At 45.9% G+C, this 15,109-nt stretch overlaps 1 protein-coding gene across 1 annotated transcript in view; it reads left to right on the top strand.

Moving 5' to 3' along the window:
- The window catches only part of LOC306768564 (multidrug resistance-associated protein 1-like), a gene marked incomplete at both ends in the record, with an annotated part of 243,670 nt that overhangs the window by 118,564 nt on the left and 109,997 nt on the right, over positions 1–15,109 (top strand). Inside the window, 3 exons of the mRNA XM_079256972.1 lie at positions 6,780–6,872; positions 6,952–7,155; positions 12,847–12,993. Coding sequence (XP_079113098.1) covers positions 6,780–6,872; positions 6,952–7,155; positions 12,847–12,993 — 444 coding nt within the window. The remainder of the gene's footprint in view (positions 1–6,779; positions 6,873–6,951; positions 7,156–12,846; positions 12,994–15,109) is intronic.

Raw genomic sequence — 15,109 nt, 5'->3', positions numbered from 1 at the left:
AAAAAACTCCAGATGTGATTCATCAGAATCAGTACAGACAGGAGTCCTTTGTCTGAAACCAGAAGAAGCTCACTGGTAAACTTCACACGATCTGTCTCTTGGCTAAGTAAAGCTTTGATTCCAGCAGGGTTAAAATATGGAGGTAAATATCCATCGGAGTCATTGGAGATATGTTGATCAGATCCAGTACAAATCTATAAACTTGTTTTAACAGTGTGACTGAGATGGAGGTTAGGGTTAGATGAAGCCATCTCAGAGTGCTGCACAGGACACCAATGGTCCAATCAGTAAATCAGCTTCTACAGACATCTCGAAAGCTGCTGTGAGATGAAACATCATCAATAATGGTTAGAATGTATTTTCTATCTAATGAGTTAGTTACAATAATATATGGCTCAATGACATCATGGCTCTTAGCCGAGATACAGAGCTGGAAACAAACATGGGATACTTTTCCTCTATCAGTGATCAACATTCTGCTCTTCTAGCCTCACACAGGGATTTGTGATATACTGTTAAAAAAAATTTCTAGACTAAATAAGACTCTTGTAGACCAGATTAATTTAATTTCCTTCTAAGCCCCTGGATGGATTCTTTCACCTTGTGCTGGTGACATTATAACTTAGATAAAATTCTTCTCCAGGTTTCATCTAGAGAATCACTATAGATTGAGGGAACAGTAATCTAATTTTTAATCTCGTCTTAATTGATCTTAGAAATATATGAGTTCTATCAAAGAAAAACTATGAAATATATAAGAAGATAAACCCTGTAGTTTATCAATAAATACCGTAGTGGTTTTTCAGGAGGATGTCCAGTGGGCCATATAAATCATGGGCTGGTGTTCTATCCAAATAGTGCAGTTTTTTTTTTTTGTGTGTGTGTGTGAAGGCCACAAACCTCAAACGGCTGAAAATAAATCATAACACTAAAGCAGAGGTGATGAAATTATGATGAGGTGAAATGAAGAGGAGAGGAGGAGGACAGGTGCAGTTGAATGGAGACAGAAGCGACAGAAGTACTTGGAATAAAATGACTGAAAATATTTAATAAATAAGATTGAAAGTTCATTCCAGAGATGGGGACTGACGGCTTTGAAAGATTGGTGTTCCGAGTTTTAAAGTAGGTTTGTGATGCCATCATCAGGATTTGCCCAGTTTCTATTCTATTCTATTCTATTCTATTCTATTCTATTCTATTCTATTCTATTCTATTCTATTCTATTCTACAGTCATTTAGCAGACGCTTTTATCCAAAGCGACTTACATGTGAGAGTGGGAACATCATGGGAAGGTGCTGGTGGACTGCTAGAGTCCAGTTGGATGGCAGTGTTGACGTGTAGAGCAACAGGCTTCTTTTTTTTTTTTTTTTTTTTTTTTTTTTTTTCCGCACCCCACAATATCGAGCATAATATTCCAGGAGACTTGATGATCAGCCTGCCAAGGCCAGTGCAGGGACTCAGATTCAGATAACAGCTTTGTTATGGATCAGGTTTAGCTAATTTTTGCCAGCCTTGAGTCTTAGCTGTCTCTCACCGGACTCCAAAACAGCCAAATCAGGGGTCAGTTTCTACCAAGCTGAGCTGACAGCTTCTCCCAGTTGTTTGCCACCACATGGGCGATCTCTTGAGCTGGAACCAGCCTGCCAGTTTGGGTCAGACTGGCATCCAGTTTACAGTTCAGCTCAGTCAACGCTAGTGTCTGAGTGCTAATTGCTCGTCATAGTCCAGCTCAGATCTTCCAAAATGTGCAATACCGGGAACCTGCACACACCAAACAGCAGAAACCCAGTTATCAGAAATCCAGTTGAGTAGACATCCTCCACAGAAAAAAGCGACAGACACGACTCTCCACTCGCCCCTTGAATCAATCACATATCAAGCCACGTCCATTCCACCAGGACGTGTGGGCCCCACTTCGCCCATTCTTCGGGTAGAAAAGATTTTACTAATTGCATTGAGAGACAAGCTGACCAGGTCCATGGTTTTAAACTGGGAAGAAAATGCAGAAAGAGGCTCAGATAGATATCCGACTGTACAAAAAAGCAGCAGGGCAGAGTGGGAACATCAGGAAAAAATTTCAGGAGACTGCGGGGACACAAAAGCATGAATAATCATCTCAAGTTCCTGTTTAGACACTGTGGACCTAGACTTGGCAATAATCGTCTCGTCTCGTCTTCATGCCGCTTATCCAGGGTCGGGTCGCGGGGGCAGCAGCCTAAGCAGGGAAGCCCAGACTTCCCTCTCCCCAGCCACATTTGCCAACACTGCGGGGGGGGGGTCCCGAGGCCAGCCGAGAGATATAATCCGTCCAGCATGTCCTGGGTCTTCCCTGGGGTCTCCTCCCAGAGGGACGTGCCTGGAACACCTCACCAGGGAGGTCCAGGAGGCATCCTGACCAGATGCCCGAGCCACCTCAACTGGTTCCTCTCGATGCGGAGGAGCAGCGGCTCTACTCTGATCTCCTCCCGGATGACCGAGCTCCTCACCCTATCTCTAATGGAGAGCCCGGCCACCCTGTGGAGGAAACTCATTTCAGCCGCCTGTATACGAGATCTCCTTCTTTCGGTCACGACCCACAGCTCATGACCATAGGTGAAGGTAGGAACGTAGAACGACTGGTAAATCAAGAGCTTTGCCTTCTGGCTCAGCTCCTTCTTCACCATGACAGACCGGCGCAGAGTCCGCATTACTGCAGACGCCGCACCAATCCGTCTGTCGATCTCACGCTCCATCCTTCCCTCACTCGTGAACAAAACCCCGAGATATTTAAACTCCTCCACTTGAGGCAGGACCTGACTCCCGACCCGGAGAGGGCAATCCACCCTATTCCAGCTGAGGACCATGGTCTCAGATTTGGAGGTGCTGATTCTCATCCCAACCACTTCACACTCTGCTGCAAATCCCTCAAGTCAGAGCTGGAGATCACGACCAGATGAAGCCAACAGGACCACGTCATCTGCAAAAAGCAGGGACCCAATCCTGAGGCCACCAAGTCGGATCCCCTCAACACCTTGGCTGCACCTAGAAATTCTGTCCATATAAGTTATGAACAGAATCGGTGATAAAGGGCAGCCTTGGCGGAGTCCAACCCTCACTGGAAACGAATCCGACTTACTACCGGCAATGCGAACCAAGCTCTGACACCTATCGTACAGGGAGCGGACAGCTCGTACAAAGGGGTCCGGTACCCCATACTCCCGGATACCCCCCACAGGAGCCCCCGGGAGACACGGTCAAACACCTTCTCCAGGTCCACAGAGCACATGTAGACTGGTTGGGCAAACTCCCATGCCCCCTCCTGGACTGTAAAGAGGGTACTGTTCCGCGGCCAGGACGAAAACCACACTGCTCCTCCTCAATCCGAAATTTGACTATCCGATGGACCCTCCTCTCCAGGACCCCTGAATAGACCTTACCAGGGAGGCTGAGGAGTGTGACTCCCCTGTAATTGGAACACACCCTCCGGTCCCCCTTCTTAAAAAGGGGGACCACCACCCCAGTCTGCCAGTCCAGCGGCACTGTCCCCAATGTCCACGCGATGCCGCAGAGGTGTGTCAGCCAGGACAGCCCCACAGCATCCAGAGCCTTAAGGAACTCCGAGCGGATCTCATCCTGGGGCCTTGCCGCCAAGGAGCTTTTTAACCACCTCAGCAACTTCAGCCCCAGAGATAGCAGAGTCCATCCCTGAGTCCACCAGCTCTGCTTCCTCATTGGAAGACGTGTTGGTAGGATTGAGGAGGTCTCTGAAGTATTCCCTCCACCGACCCACAACGTCCCGAGTTGAGGTCAGCAGCTCCCCACCTCCACTGTACACAGTGTTGATCGTAAATGGTAAATGGACTTGTACTTCTATAGCACTTTTCTAGTCATGCAGACCACTCAAAGCACTTTAAACTAGTGGTCACATTCACCCATTCACACACACAGTCATACCCCGATAGGCACATCTGGGGGCAGCTTGGGGTTCAGTGTCTTGCCCTAGGACACTTTGGCATTTTAGTCAGAGGAAGCCTGGAATCGATCCCCCAACTTTCCAGTTGAAGGACGACTGCTCTTCCTCCTGAGCTGCCAGATGGTGGACCAGAATCGCCTCGAAGCCGTCCGGCAGTCTTTCTCCATGTCCTCACTGAACTCCTCCCATGCCCGAGTTTTTCCCTTGGTGACAGCCGAAGCCGCATGCCGCTTAGCCTGTCGGTACCCATCAGCTGCCTCCAGAGTCCCACAGGCCAAGAAGATAGGACTCCTTCTTCAGCTTGGCGGCTTCCATCACTGCTGGTGTCCACCAACAAGTCCTGGGATTACTGCCATGACAGGCACCAACGACCTTACAGCCACAGCTCCGGCTGGCCGCCTCAACAATAGAGGCACGGAACACAGCCCATTCGGACTCAGTGTCCCCCGCCTCACCCGGGACATGGTTGAAGCTCTGCTGAAGGTGGGAGTTGAAGCTTGCTCTGACGGGGGACTCAGCCAGACGTTCCCAGCAGACCCTCACAACACGTTTGGGCCTGCCAGATCTGACTGGCTTCCTCCCCCACCATCTGAGCCAACTCACCACCTGGTGGTGATCAGTTGACAGCTCCGCCCTCCTCTTCACCCGAGTGTCCAAGGCATGTGGCCGCAGGTCCGACGATACGACTACAAAATCGATCATGGAACTGCGGCCCAGGGAATCCTGATGCCAGGTGTACATATGGACACTCTCATGTTGGAACATGGTGTTTGTTATGGACAATCCATGACGAGCACAGAAGTCCAATAACAAAACACCATTTGGGTTCAGAGGGGGGAGACCATGCCTCCCAATCACTCCCCTCCAGGTCTCACTGTCATTGCCCACGTGAGCATTGAAGTCCCCCAGCAGAACAATGGAGTCCCCAGAAGGAGCACCCTCCAGCACTCCCTCCAAGGACTCCCGAAAGGGTGGGTACTCTGAACTGCTGTTCGGTGCATAAGCACAGACAACAGTCAGGACCCGTCCCCCCACCCGAAGGCGGAGGGAAACTACCCTTTCATCCACCGGGGTAAACCCCAACGTGCAGGCACCAAGCTGGGGGCTGATGATAATGCCAACACCTGCTTGACGCCTCTCACCATGAGCAACTCCAGAGTGGAAGAAGGTCCAGCCCCTCTCGAGGGTTCTGGTTCCAGAGCCCAAGCCATGCATCGAGGTGAGTCCAACTATATCTAGTCGGAACTGGTCAACCTTGCGCACAACCTCAGGCTCCTTCCCCACCAGAGAGGTGACATTCCACGTCCCTAGAGCCAGCTTCTGCAGCCGGGGATCGGACCGCCAGGGTCCCCGCCTCTTGCTGCCGCCCAGCTCCCACTGCACCCGACCCCTACGGCTCCTCCCGCAGATGGTGAGCCAATGGGAGGTGGGGCCCATGTAACCTTTTCGGGCTGAGCCCGACCGGGCCCCATGGGCGAAGGCCCGGCCACCAGACGCTCGCTCTCATACCCCACCCCCAGGCCTGGCTGGGGGTGGGGGGTCCCGGTAACCCGCGTCCAGGCAAGGGAACATTTATGCCCAGGTTTGTCGTTGTCATAGGGGTCAATGAGCCGTGCTTGGTCTGGTCCCTCCCCTAGACACCTGTTTGCCATGGGTGACCCTACCAGGGGCATAAAGCCCCAGACAACATGGCTGCGAGGATCTTTGGGTTACACAAACCCCTCCACCATGATAAGGTGACAGCTCAGGGAGGGGCTTAGCAATAAAATGCAACTAAACCTAACCGACTGCCTTAAATGATGCTCTAATGACATGGCCCCATAAAAAATTACCACTAGATTCTTTGGCTTGGTTTTAGCAGCTAAGCTCAAGTTGCCTAGATGCTGTTTAATGTTGGGGATTGCACTGTCAGAGTTAAGTTGGAAGGTGTTATCACTTAACCACTAATTTACTTTTCTTTTAGCAGTTGAGTAAGGAGCTTAATTGGTAAATTCTGGCCTTTTAAACAGTACAGTTGCAGATTGTCAGCAAAAAAAATGTGACTCTAAACATCACAAACACAAAAACAGAAGGGGTCCCAAAACGGAGCCCTAGGAAACACCACACAAGTTGCTGGGCTTTCACAGTATGTTCTTGGCAGACACACTAAAGCTTCCACCCACTAAAAATAGGTAGAATCAGATTTCGCAGCCTTTATTATTTGGATCTGTGGTCAACTGTGTCAAAGGCCAAAGACAGATCCAGCAGGACCAGCACTTTACACCTCCCTGAATTGGCAGACATCATAATGTCACTCGACACTGTCAGTAATGCAATTTCTGCTGAGTGATGTTTACGGAATCCCGACTGATAGGTGGCATTGATGTGATGGGACTCGAGGAATGATTTCTATTTCTTTGAAGCCTCTTTTCCAACATTTCAGCAGGGAAAGACACTTTGGAAATTGGCTTGAAGTTGTTAAGATCTGATGATGTGCATGTTTAATTTTTGCACCTGCTGCAAGTCCTTTAATAAAAGGAGTTGAGAAAGCATGGATCCTAACTTCAGTCAGTGTTTTTGTAATCTGGTGCATTAACACAGAAAAGTAGGTATTTAATGTCTTTATTTTCACAATAAAAACTGCAGGATTACAAGTATTGTACAAATGTTTTATTTTTCCAGTTTATCCCACATCATTAAGAGGGAGGCTGGTCTTAAATATAAAACTCCAGGGTGAATACTGGTTCCACTCTGTCCTGCTGGAACCTAATTCAAAAACTTAATTCAGGTAATACACCAGGAGTCTTCTCCAGAAGAATTAATCTGATTGATCTGATTGATTGGCAGCTCCTTGGCCCACCTGCACTTGCTGGTATTGCTTCTGTGGTTCTGCTTTTTCCTTTGAATGGGTTCATCGCTAAAATTCGAAGTAAACTTCAGGTGAGAAGACAGTTTGTGTTTGAGTCTTGAGTTGAAATTGGATGTTCTAACTCATCCTTTCCTTCTTGCCGCACAACAGGAAGTTCAGATGAAGTTCACTGACAGTCGGATTAAACTGATGAACGAGATTTTAGGCGGAGTGAAGATCCTTAAGTTCTACTCATGGGAAGAAGCTTTCCTACGACGGGTCAATGGCCTGAGAGATGGAGAACTCAGTGCTTTGAAGACATCTCAGATCCTTTACTCCATCACTCTGGCTTCCTTTAACTCCTCGTCCTTCCTGGTGAGTCACACGTTCATCATTATTCTATTCTATTCTATTCTATTGTCATGTAGCAGATGCTTTTTCCAAAAGCGACTGACATAAGAGAGTGAGAACAAAACAAGTAAAAAAATTAAATAGCTGAGGACATCATATAAAAGTACTGGCCAGATTGCTGCAAGTCCAGTTGGACACAGGTGTTGCCATATAGTGCTGGAGGCAGATTTTTTTTTTTTTTTTTTAATTTTTTTATTTATTTATTTACTTTTTAGGCCCGAGAACCAAAGGTGATGTGAAGACCTATTGAAATGCAAACTGCCAAATGTAACCATGTCTAATGATGGTCGAACACCATGAAACAGGATGTACCTGTAAGCAAGCCAGAAAACCTTTGATCTCCACCAAAGTTGGCAAGGGGGATGACAGTCATGCCCTGAAATGTCTTAAATTGAACAATGGTGGATGGGAATCACTATGGCTCCTTAGCGCCCCCTACAATATTTCAAATAAAATAAACAGGAAGTCAACCATTTTGAAAAATCTGCCATTTTTGTGGGCATTTTAAAGGAAGGATGCAAGATGAAAAGTTGTATTAAACTTCCTAATGGGAGAAAGAGTATCAGAGGGGTGAGGCCCCCACCACCTGGCACAGGAAATGACTCCTTTTAAAGCTTAAATGACCTGATCTGCCATCTGGCTGCAGTCGAGGATGAGAGAGGCATGAGAGGGAGCTTGACAGGGAAGGCAGTGTCCACAAGCCAAGCAGCACAGTAGCCATGAAGGCCTTCATCACTGCTTGCTCCCTCATTCAAAAATAGTCTCTTTTTCTAATTACGGTAATACTATTATAACACACAGTATCATCTTGTGTGTAAGAACACACAGCAGACAATAGACCTCATTCACCAACTACAAACAGTCATTGTCATCATATCTTGGATTTGTTCTGAGGAAAAAAGAAATCATGAAAATCTAAGTGTGACATTACTGAACAAAATACACATTTGTTATGATTTCTGTTGTTCAGTTGATTAAAATACAATAAGACTGTTCAAGTAACGCTTTTGTTTGATGTTTAAATAACTTTTGATCAATTACATCTTGTTAATTTAAGATGAATAACAAGATTCTGAAGAACACATCTCACATATGTTGTGGAATTTATCCGATGAAAAATGAATCTATAAATCAACTGTCTTCTGTTCAATTTATTGACCATGTACAGATGTTGCGGGCGAAAAGTCTCGAGAGCTCTGCCCCTGCTCAGAGTGTTACAGTGATCTTTAGGCAGACACAAACAACCTTTGCCTGGCAGCACTAGTCAAATCTACTGCCAGCTTGAAGATAACAACAGTCAAAGCTGAAACAGGCCTTGAACAGAACACTTAGTTTTATGCATGAATCTACTAAAGCAAGGTTACTGAACTACTCTAACTATGCAGAATATATATCTTGTACTACATAAAAGAAATTTAGTAAATGAGTAACATATTAAAACTACACTATACACATAATTCCTACAACATTCCCCCCTTTTGATCCTTTCAGGATCAACACAAAAGAACCACTATTAATGGATACAATAAAACAACAAAACAAACTCAGAAAAAATGAACTGCTTAAAGAGATAAAGGAATATCTAAACATCAGAATGGCCACTCCTGGCAGGGTTGAAGAATATTTGTCATAAAACATCCTGAAAAACACTCAGGAACATCTCAGGAAATACATATCTGAGAGGGTTAGGGTTGGGGTTTTCAGAAGAGAGCAAATCAATCATACAGGCAGAGTCAAACTCAGGTGGAGTGGTAACTACACACAGTACAGGTCTGGGCCCCAGGCAGGCTACACAAGCAACTACAACAGGCACTCCTACCTGCTCAGCCAGAAATAACCAGTCATTACTCTGAGAGGACATGCCAGTCATCATCTCAAAGTAATCCTCCACTTCCAATTCACCATTAAGCACAACCAACACCTTACTCAGTTCAGTCTTGGGACCCGGGACAAGACCAATTATGGGGAAATCTCCATCGGACTCAGCCAAGCTATGAGGTGACGACACGACATCAGTGCAAAGAGAAAAATCTACTAACGGGTCCCGGCGAGGGCCCGGAACATACACAAATAATCTCATATGATAACAGGAGTTATTAAAAGTGCCACCCCGATATCGGCTAGGAGGAAGATGCTACAAAAGGGGTTCAGAGGTAGTGTTAAACGTGAACACCAAAGTAGCCTTAGTAAGGGTGGAATTATGCGTACAGTGTAGTCTTAATATGTTACTCATTTATTAAGTTTCTTTTAAGTAGTACAAGATGTATATTCTGCGTAGTTAGAGTAGTTCAGTAAGCTTGCTTTAGTAGATTCATGCATAAAACTAAGTGTTCTGTTCAAAGCCTGTTTCAGCTTTGACTGTTATCTCCAAGCTAGCAGTCGTTTTGACTAGTGCTGCCAGGCAAAGGTTGTTTGTGTATGGTTAAACAACACTGTAGCACACTGAGCAGGGGCAGAGCTCTCCAGACCTCTCACCTGCAACATCTGTACATGGTCAATAAATTGAACAGAAAACAGTTGATTTATAGTTTTTTTTTCCCTCATCGGATAAATTCCACAATAATTTGGTGTCAGAAGTGGGATCTCATGTGTTTCTGCCGGGACCAGACTGAGGGGCAGGCCGCCTGAATCCAACAGATTCATCTTCAAACCTCGAATAGGCCTTAAGAGTGACGAGGGCCACAGTCACCAGTTTCGGTCGAGCACAACGGGATCTCAACCCACCTGTGGATTTATCTGGTGAGAAGTATATGGGCATTTCTCCAAATGATGACAGTAGAGCCTAGTTCAGGCAGACTCTGTTAGATATGGCAGAACGTGCCTGGATGAACCAGGAAAGAAAAGAAAGAATATTATCTTCCTCTAACAGTTTAGTGAAGAGGAGGTTAAAGATTAAATGACAAATGTGTATTATTGCAGAGTTTAGCAAATTTTAAGAAATTTAGAAAGAACTGTTAGATGCAGAGGACGAGTTCAGAGCACATCTAACATGGTTACATGTATTTTACAAACAACTGATCAGTGCAGGTGTAAGAGATAAGGAGAAGCTTGGATGAGGAAGGCAAAGCAAAGGAAAGGAAAACATGAGAAAGGGAAGTGAGGAAGAAGAGTGTGTTCATTAAAGGCCTTATGCTCACTGAAGGGGGTGATGTCATAGCATGTGTAGACAGGAACAAACATAAAAATCCTGTGTAAAATAGCTGTTTGTGCTGTTCTTCCTAAAGCTTTTGTAACAGCATAAAAGCTGGTCTTCGTATGAATATGGAACCCTTTTCCTAGAGGACACACAATTCTATCATCTGAGAATAATTTTCAGTGTAAGAACACATTGGAAGAAGTAAAGAATAAACCGAAAGATGAGGGACAGGATTTGTGGCATTGGGAGCTGATTCTGTTGGGTTGGTGTGCATTGCGTGGACTGGATGGGCTTGGACTTCTGTTTAATTCCTTTCAGACATTTAAATGGTGACTTTTGTTTCTTTAAGATTACAGTTATTTTATGTTTATGTCTTGTATGACCAAATAAATTGACGTGGACTGAAAATAAACGGAGAAAGACTTTGGGCTGAGCTTGTTAAATACCCAGCTGAGAGATGTTGAAGATAAGCATGGTGGTATAGGAAAAAAAGAGAGGTAAAATCTCTAACTTTAAAACAGGAACAACACACCAACATCGTCTTCATGTGTTAAAGCTTCTTGGAGAGGTCGTGTTCAGCTTTCCCAGGGAAACACTGACTTATGGATCCACTGCCACTATAGTGTCACACAGATACAGTTATGATCCAAAGTCCAGGATTTCCACAGCACAGAACATGGTCCACATGATATGTTTGCAACAGTATTCAACAGAAGAACATTATAATTATGAGACTATAATCACATGACTAAAATATTCAGATGCAGCCTCAGAGGCTCGTCTGCTGCCCGGCGTCGACCACAGCAGCTCACCGCCCCTTTAACCCTTGTCAGCATGCACCATGGTCTCCACAGGGACCCCAACATGTCTATCATGCCCGAGGGGGATTCAGGGGGTGGACTAGGGAAGAGGGAGTTCTTGGTCTGGGCCACTACAGAGTTCTGGGTGTCACACATGCTGTCAGTCAGGACACTGGAGCAGAAACGGTCCCTACAACAATGCTGCAACACTCCACCTCCCTCCTGTGTCAGCTCTGAGACTGAAGACGACTCGCTCCAGTAGTGTGGACATGAACGGCACCAGTGGGACCAGCCGGTAGTTTCCAACCTGGACTGGGTTGAGTGTGGGTTTCTTCAGCAGCGGGGTGACCCGAGCTTGCTGGAAGACAGAGGGAAAGACAGCGGATTCCAGAGAGGAGATGATAATATGGGTCACTGCAGACTGATTGGAGGTAAAATGCTCTGCAGGATGTCGGTAGGGACCGGATCCAGAGGACAGCTAGTGGCTTTAGAGTTGACTAGAAGTTTAGAGACTTGGTCCTCATTCAGAGGGCAGAAAGAGCAAAGTGAGGCACCACTAGCTGGATGTGGTGGACTGAGCTGGTCAGGCTCAGAGAACTGATTCCTGATGGTAGCAACCTTTTCAGTAAAACAGGAAGCCAACATGTCTGCAGTCAGCGTGGCGGGAGGCTGAGCAGCTGCTGGAGGAAGAAGACAGTTGAAGGCCATGAACAGCTGCCGTGTGTTGGGAGCATTGTGGATCTGCTTCTGATAAAAGTCTATGTTGGCAGCCTTTTGATCATCATCACAGACTCACTCTGCACAGGTTTGCTTTTTGAATGATAAACTCAGATATTTGCATGAGGGAGTGATGAAGCAAAAACCCAGACCAGATGAACTTTGGCCTGAGCAGGCCAGACCAGACCAGACCAGATGAACTTTGGCCTGAGCAGGCCAGACCAGACCAGACCAGATGAACTTTGGCCTGAGCAGGCCAGACCAGACCAGATGAACTTTGGCCTGAGCAGGCCAGACCAGACCAGACCAGATGAACTTTGGCCTGAGCAGGCCAGACCAGACCAGACCAGATGAACTTTGGCCTGAGCAGGCCAGACCAGATCAGACCAGATGAACTTTGGCCTGAGCAGGCCAGACCAGGCCAGATGAACTTTGGCCTGAGCAGACCAGACCAGATGAACTTTGGCCTGAGCAGGCCAGACCAGGCCAGATGAACTTTGGCCTGAGCAGGCCAGACCAGACTAGACGATAGCAGACGAGTGCAGATAAGACTGACAGAGAGGCTCTTTAAACAGCTTAAACCAGACTTCAACCACCGATTGGACTTCTTGATGTCAGCCACCTCTTCAGTCTGGTGGTACCACGTAGGGGTTTATCCTTCAATGATTGTCCTTCCTCTTCCATTCTGGTTTTCAACTCTGTGAGGAATTCTCTCAGAAGTTCCTCACTGGGGCCCATCCTCGAAAATGATCCCTGATCTTTGTTGTTTCTTACTGGATGGCATTTTATTAGCAGTAGCTCCCATCGTTTCCTCTGGCCAGGCTTTTACACCAGTTGGGTATCTGATGATGGACAGGAAAGATGTTGCTGGATCAGTAATTGTTTCCCATCTCATCAGACATTGCAGAACCTGTACATATTATGCTGTGGCTAAACTCCCACATCCTCAAAGCCTTGAAACAACAACCAACTGTTTCTTTTTCTCTTCTTTTGTCATTACAGATTGCCTTGTCCGTGTTTGCTGTCTATGTTTTGATAGATGAACAGAATCTTCTGGATGCTCAGAAAATCTTTGTTTCTGTGGCTCTGATCAACATCCTGAAAAGTCCTCTGAGCCAGCTCCCATTCGCAATGAGCACCACCATGCAGGCAAGTTGCAGCAAATCAGACACTATGGTTCTGAAAATAAGTTAGAATTACAAAAGGGTGCTGATGTTCCTGCTGACTGAAAGTTTTTTGATTGATGTAACAATAAAACTTTATCTAATTTTTTTGTTCAAGAGAAGTTTAGTTTGAAATCAGTGCTTAATCAATGACTCAATTCAGAAAGATTTTGTCTGTTTTAAAAATGATGACAGTAACACAAGGAGAGTACGAGGTTGGGAAATATGTTTCATATGCTGTTGATGAGAATGAGTGGAACCTGTAGCTGTGGCTCTGGAAGAAGACCACCAGTCATCTTCCAACTGGAAGGTCGGTGGAGTGATTCCAGGCTTCCCCTGAGCATATGCCTGAGTGTGCTTGGGCAAGACACTGAACCCTGCATTGTGCCTGTTGGGGTATGACTTTGTGTGTGATGGATGACCGTGACATGTAATGTAAAGTGCTTTGAGTGGCCAGCATGAGTGCAACAGTGCTATGAAAATGCATCTTTAAACTGCAGCTGCTGGTTAAAGTGGAACTATTCTGTGCATTTCAGGCTAATTTATTTTTATTTCTGAGACCAGAAGGGCTGGGATTGATGGGGTTATTGTCACAAATGGCTTTATTTACTTCAGACCGACCCTCTCCGTAGGCTGTCAGATCAGCCTGTGGGCAAAACGAGTGGATTGAGACTCTTCCGCATTAAGCCCCGCCTCCCGCCACTGCACTACATCGGGAGCGCGCACCGCACCTGCTTTCACCGTCATTGTAACGTCTCATAAACAGAAGGATTAGGCTCATATGAACTCAATAAAAAAAAAAAAAACTACAATGTCAACACATAGCATCCAGCCCTACATGTTGGAACCTGAATCAGAGCCTGAAAACGAAGTGGAAAACAGCAACCCACAGCAACGAATGCAGCAGGATGTCTCTCTTTGGTAAACTCACCAGCCATCGTTGGAAATAACTTTATCCCACGTTTTCCACCCGCCTGATGTATTTGTACATGCCCTTGTTAACCAGTAGAAGGTAACCAATCACCGAACCTTATCCCCCGGGACGTCACAAGGATTTCCACGTAGAAAAAACTCTCTACAACCACACGTTTTTTGTCGCCATGGAAACCGAACGGAGAGCGTGCTGGAACTCAAACTCAAACTCAAACTCAAACATGCGTTTAGGTGATAAAAAACAGTGTCGTTCACATGTCTGATGAGAATTCAACACTGTAACACTGTAGAAAGCTCAGAAAACTTGGAATTCCATAATAGCACCACTTTTTTGGTTTCCTTATATAGGCTGTTATGAATTGGCCTTCATTATGTTTTCCCCTCTGTCTGTAAAGCGTCTTGAGATGGCATTGCCGTGATTTGACGCTATATAAATAAAGTTGAATTGAAATTAAGGACAAATGGTGCCAATGTGGAAAAAGAAGGGTTTTTCCTGCAAGCCATGAGGAGAAGATCAGCAGGAGAGTCTTACTGTCCTGGAATATAGGAAATATATTTAATTTTCATTTAGAAAAATACAGGAGATGTTTTCACTGTCAAAAGAAAAAGTATTGTTGTAGGTTACACCTGGAGGTTCCTAAAGAGCTGAATTGAAGTTCATTGGGCGGTTCCAACTGTCATCATACTGACAGCGTCGCACTTCGCGTTGCTTCCAAAAAATATAAAAATGGTCAAAGAAGTGGAGCTGATAGGGTGCTGTGAGCACGGGGGCAGATGATTGACATCTATCAAACTGTTCTACATTCCTTCTTGCAGCGGGATATGGGGTACATGTCAGTCAAAAGGACACACCTCTGCAGGGAACTGCAGGTTCTGGCACTCCTGCAGAGGCTTCACTTTTAACTGCCGTTGGTTGCCACCTTGTCTTGAATTTACAAATCTGAATTGAAGATCTTCCTGAAATGTGACTGTTTTAGTCTTACATTTTGTAAGGTTTGAAATGCTGCCAGCTGTTTTATCACCACCATGTGTTGTCACAGAAAAGCCCGAACTGTAACGTGATGGAAGTGAACTTATTTCGTCCCGTCCAGGTTTGCCACGTGACAGTAGGTCATAGCTGCTCTGTGTGCTGTTTAGCACTGAGAACGTACACACACAGGCGTGCACGC

The sequence above is a fragment of the Telmatherina bonti genome (genome assembly GCF_933228915.1).
Source record: "Telmatherina bonti genome assembly, chromosome: 17".
NCBI classification, from domain to species: domain Eukaryota; kingdom Metazoa; phylum Chordata; class Actinopteri; order Atheriniformes; family Telmatherinidae; genus Telmatherina; species Telmatherina bonti.
The sequence above is the reverse complement of the archived record's forward strand: the minus strand, read 5'-3'. Positions and strand labels throughout refer to the sequence as shown.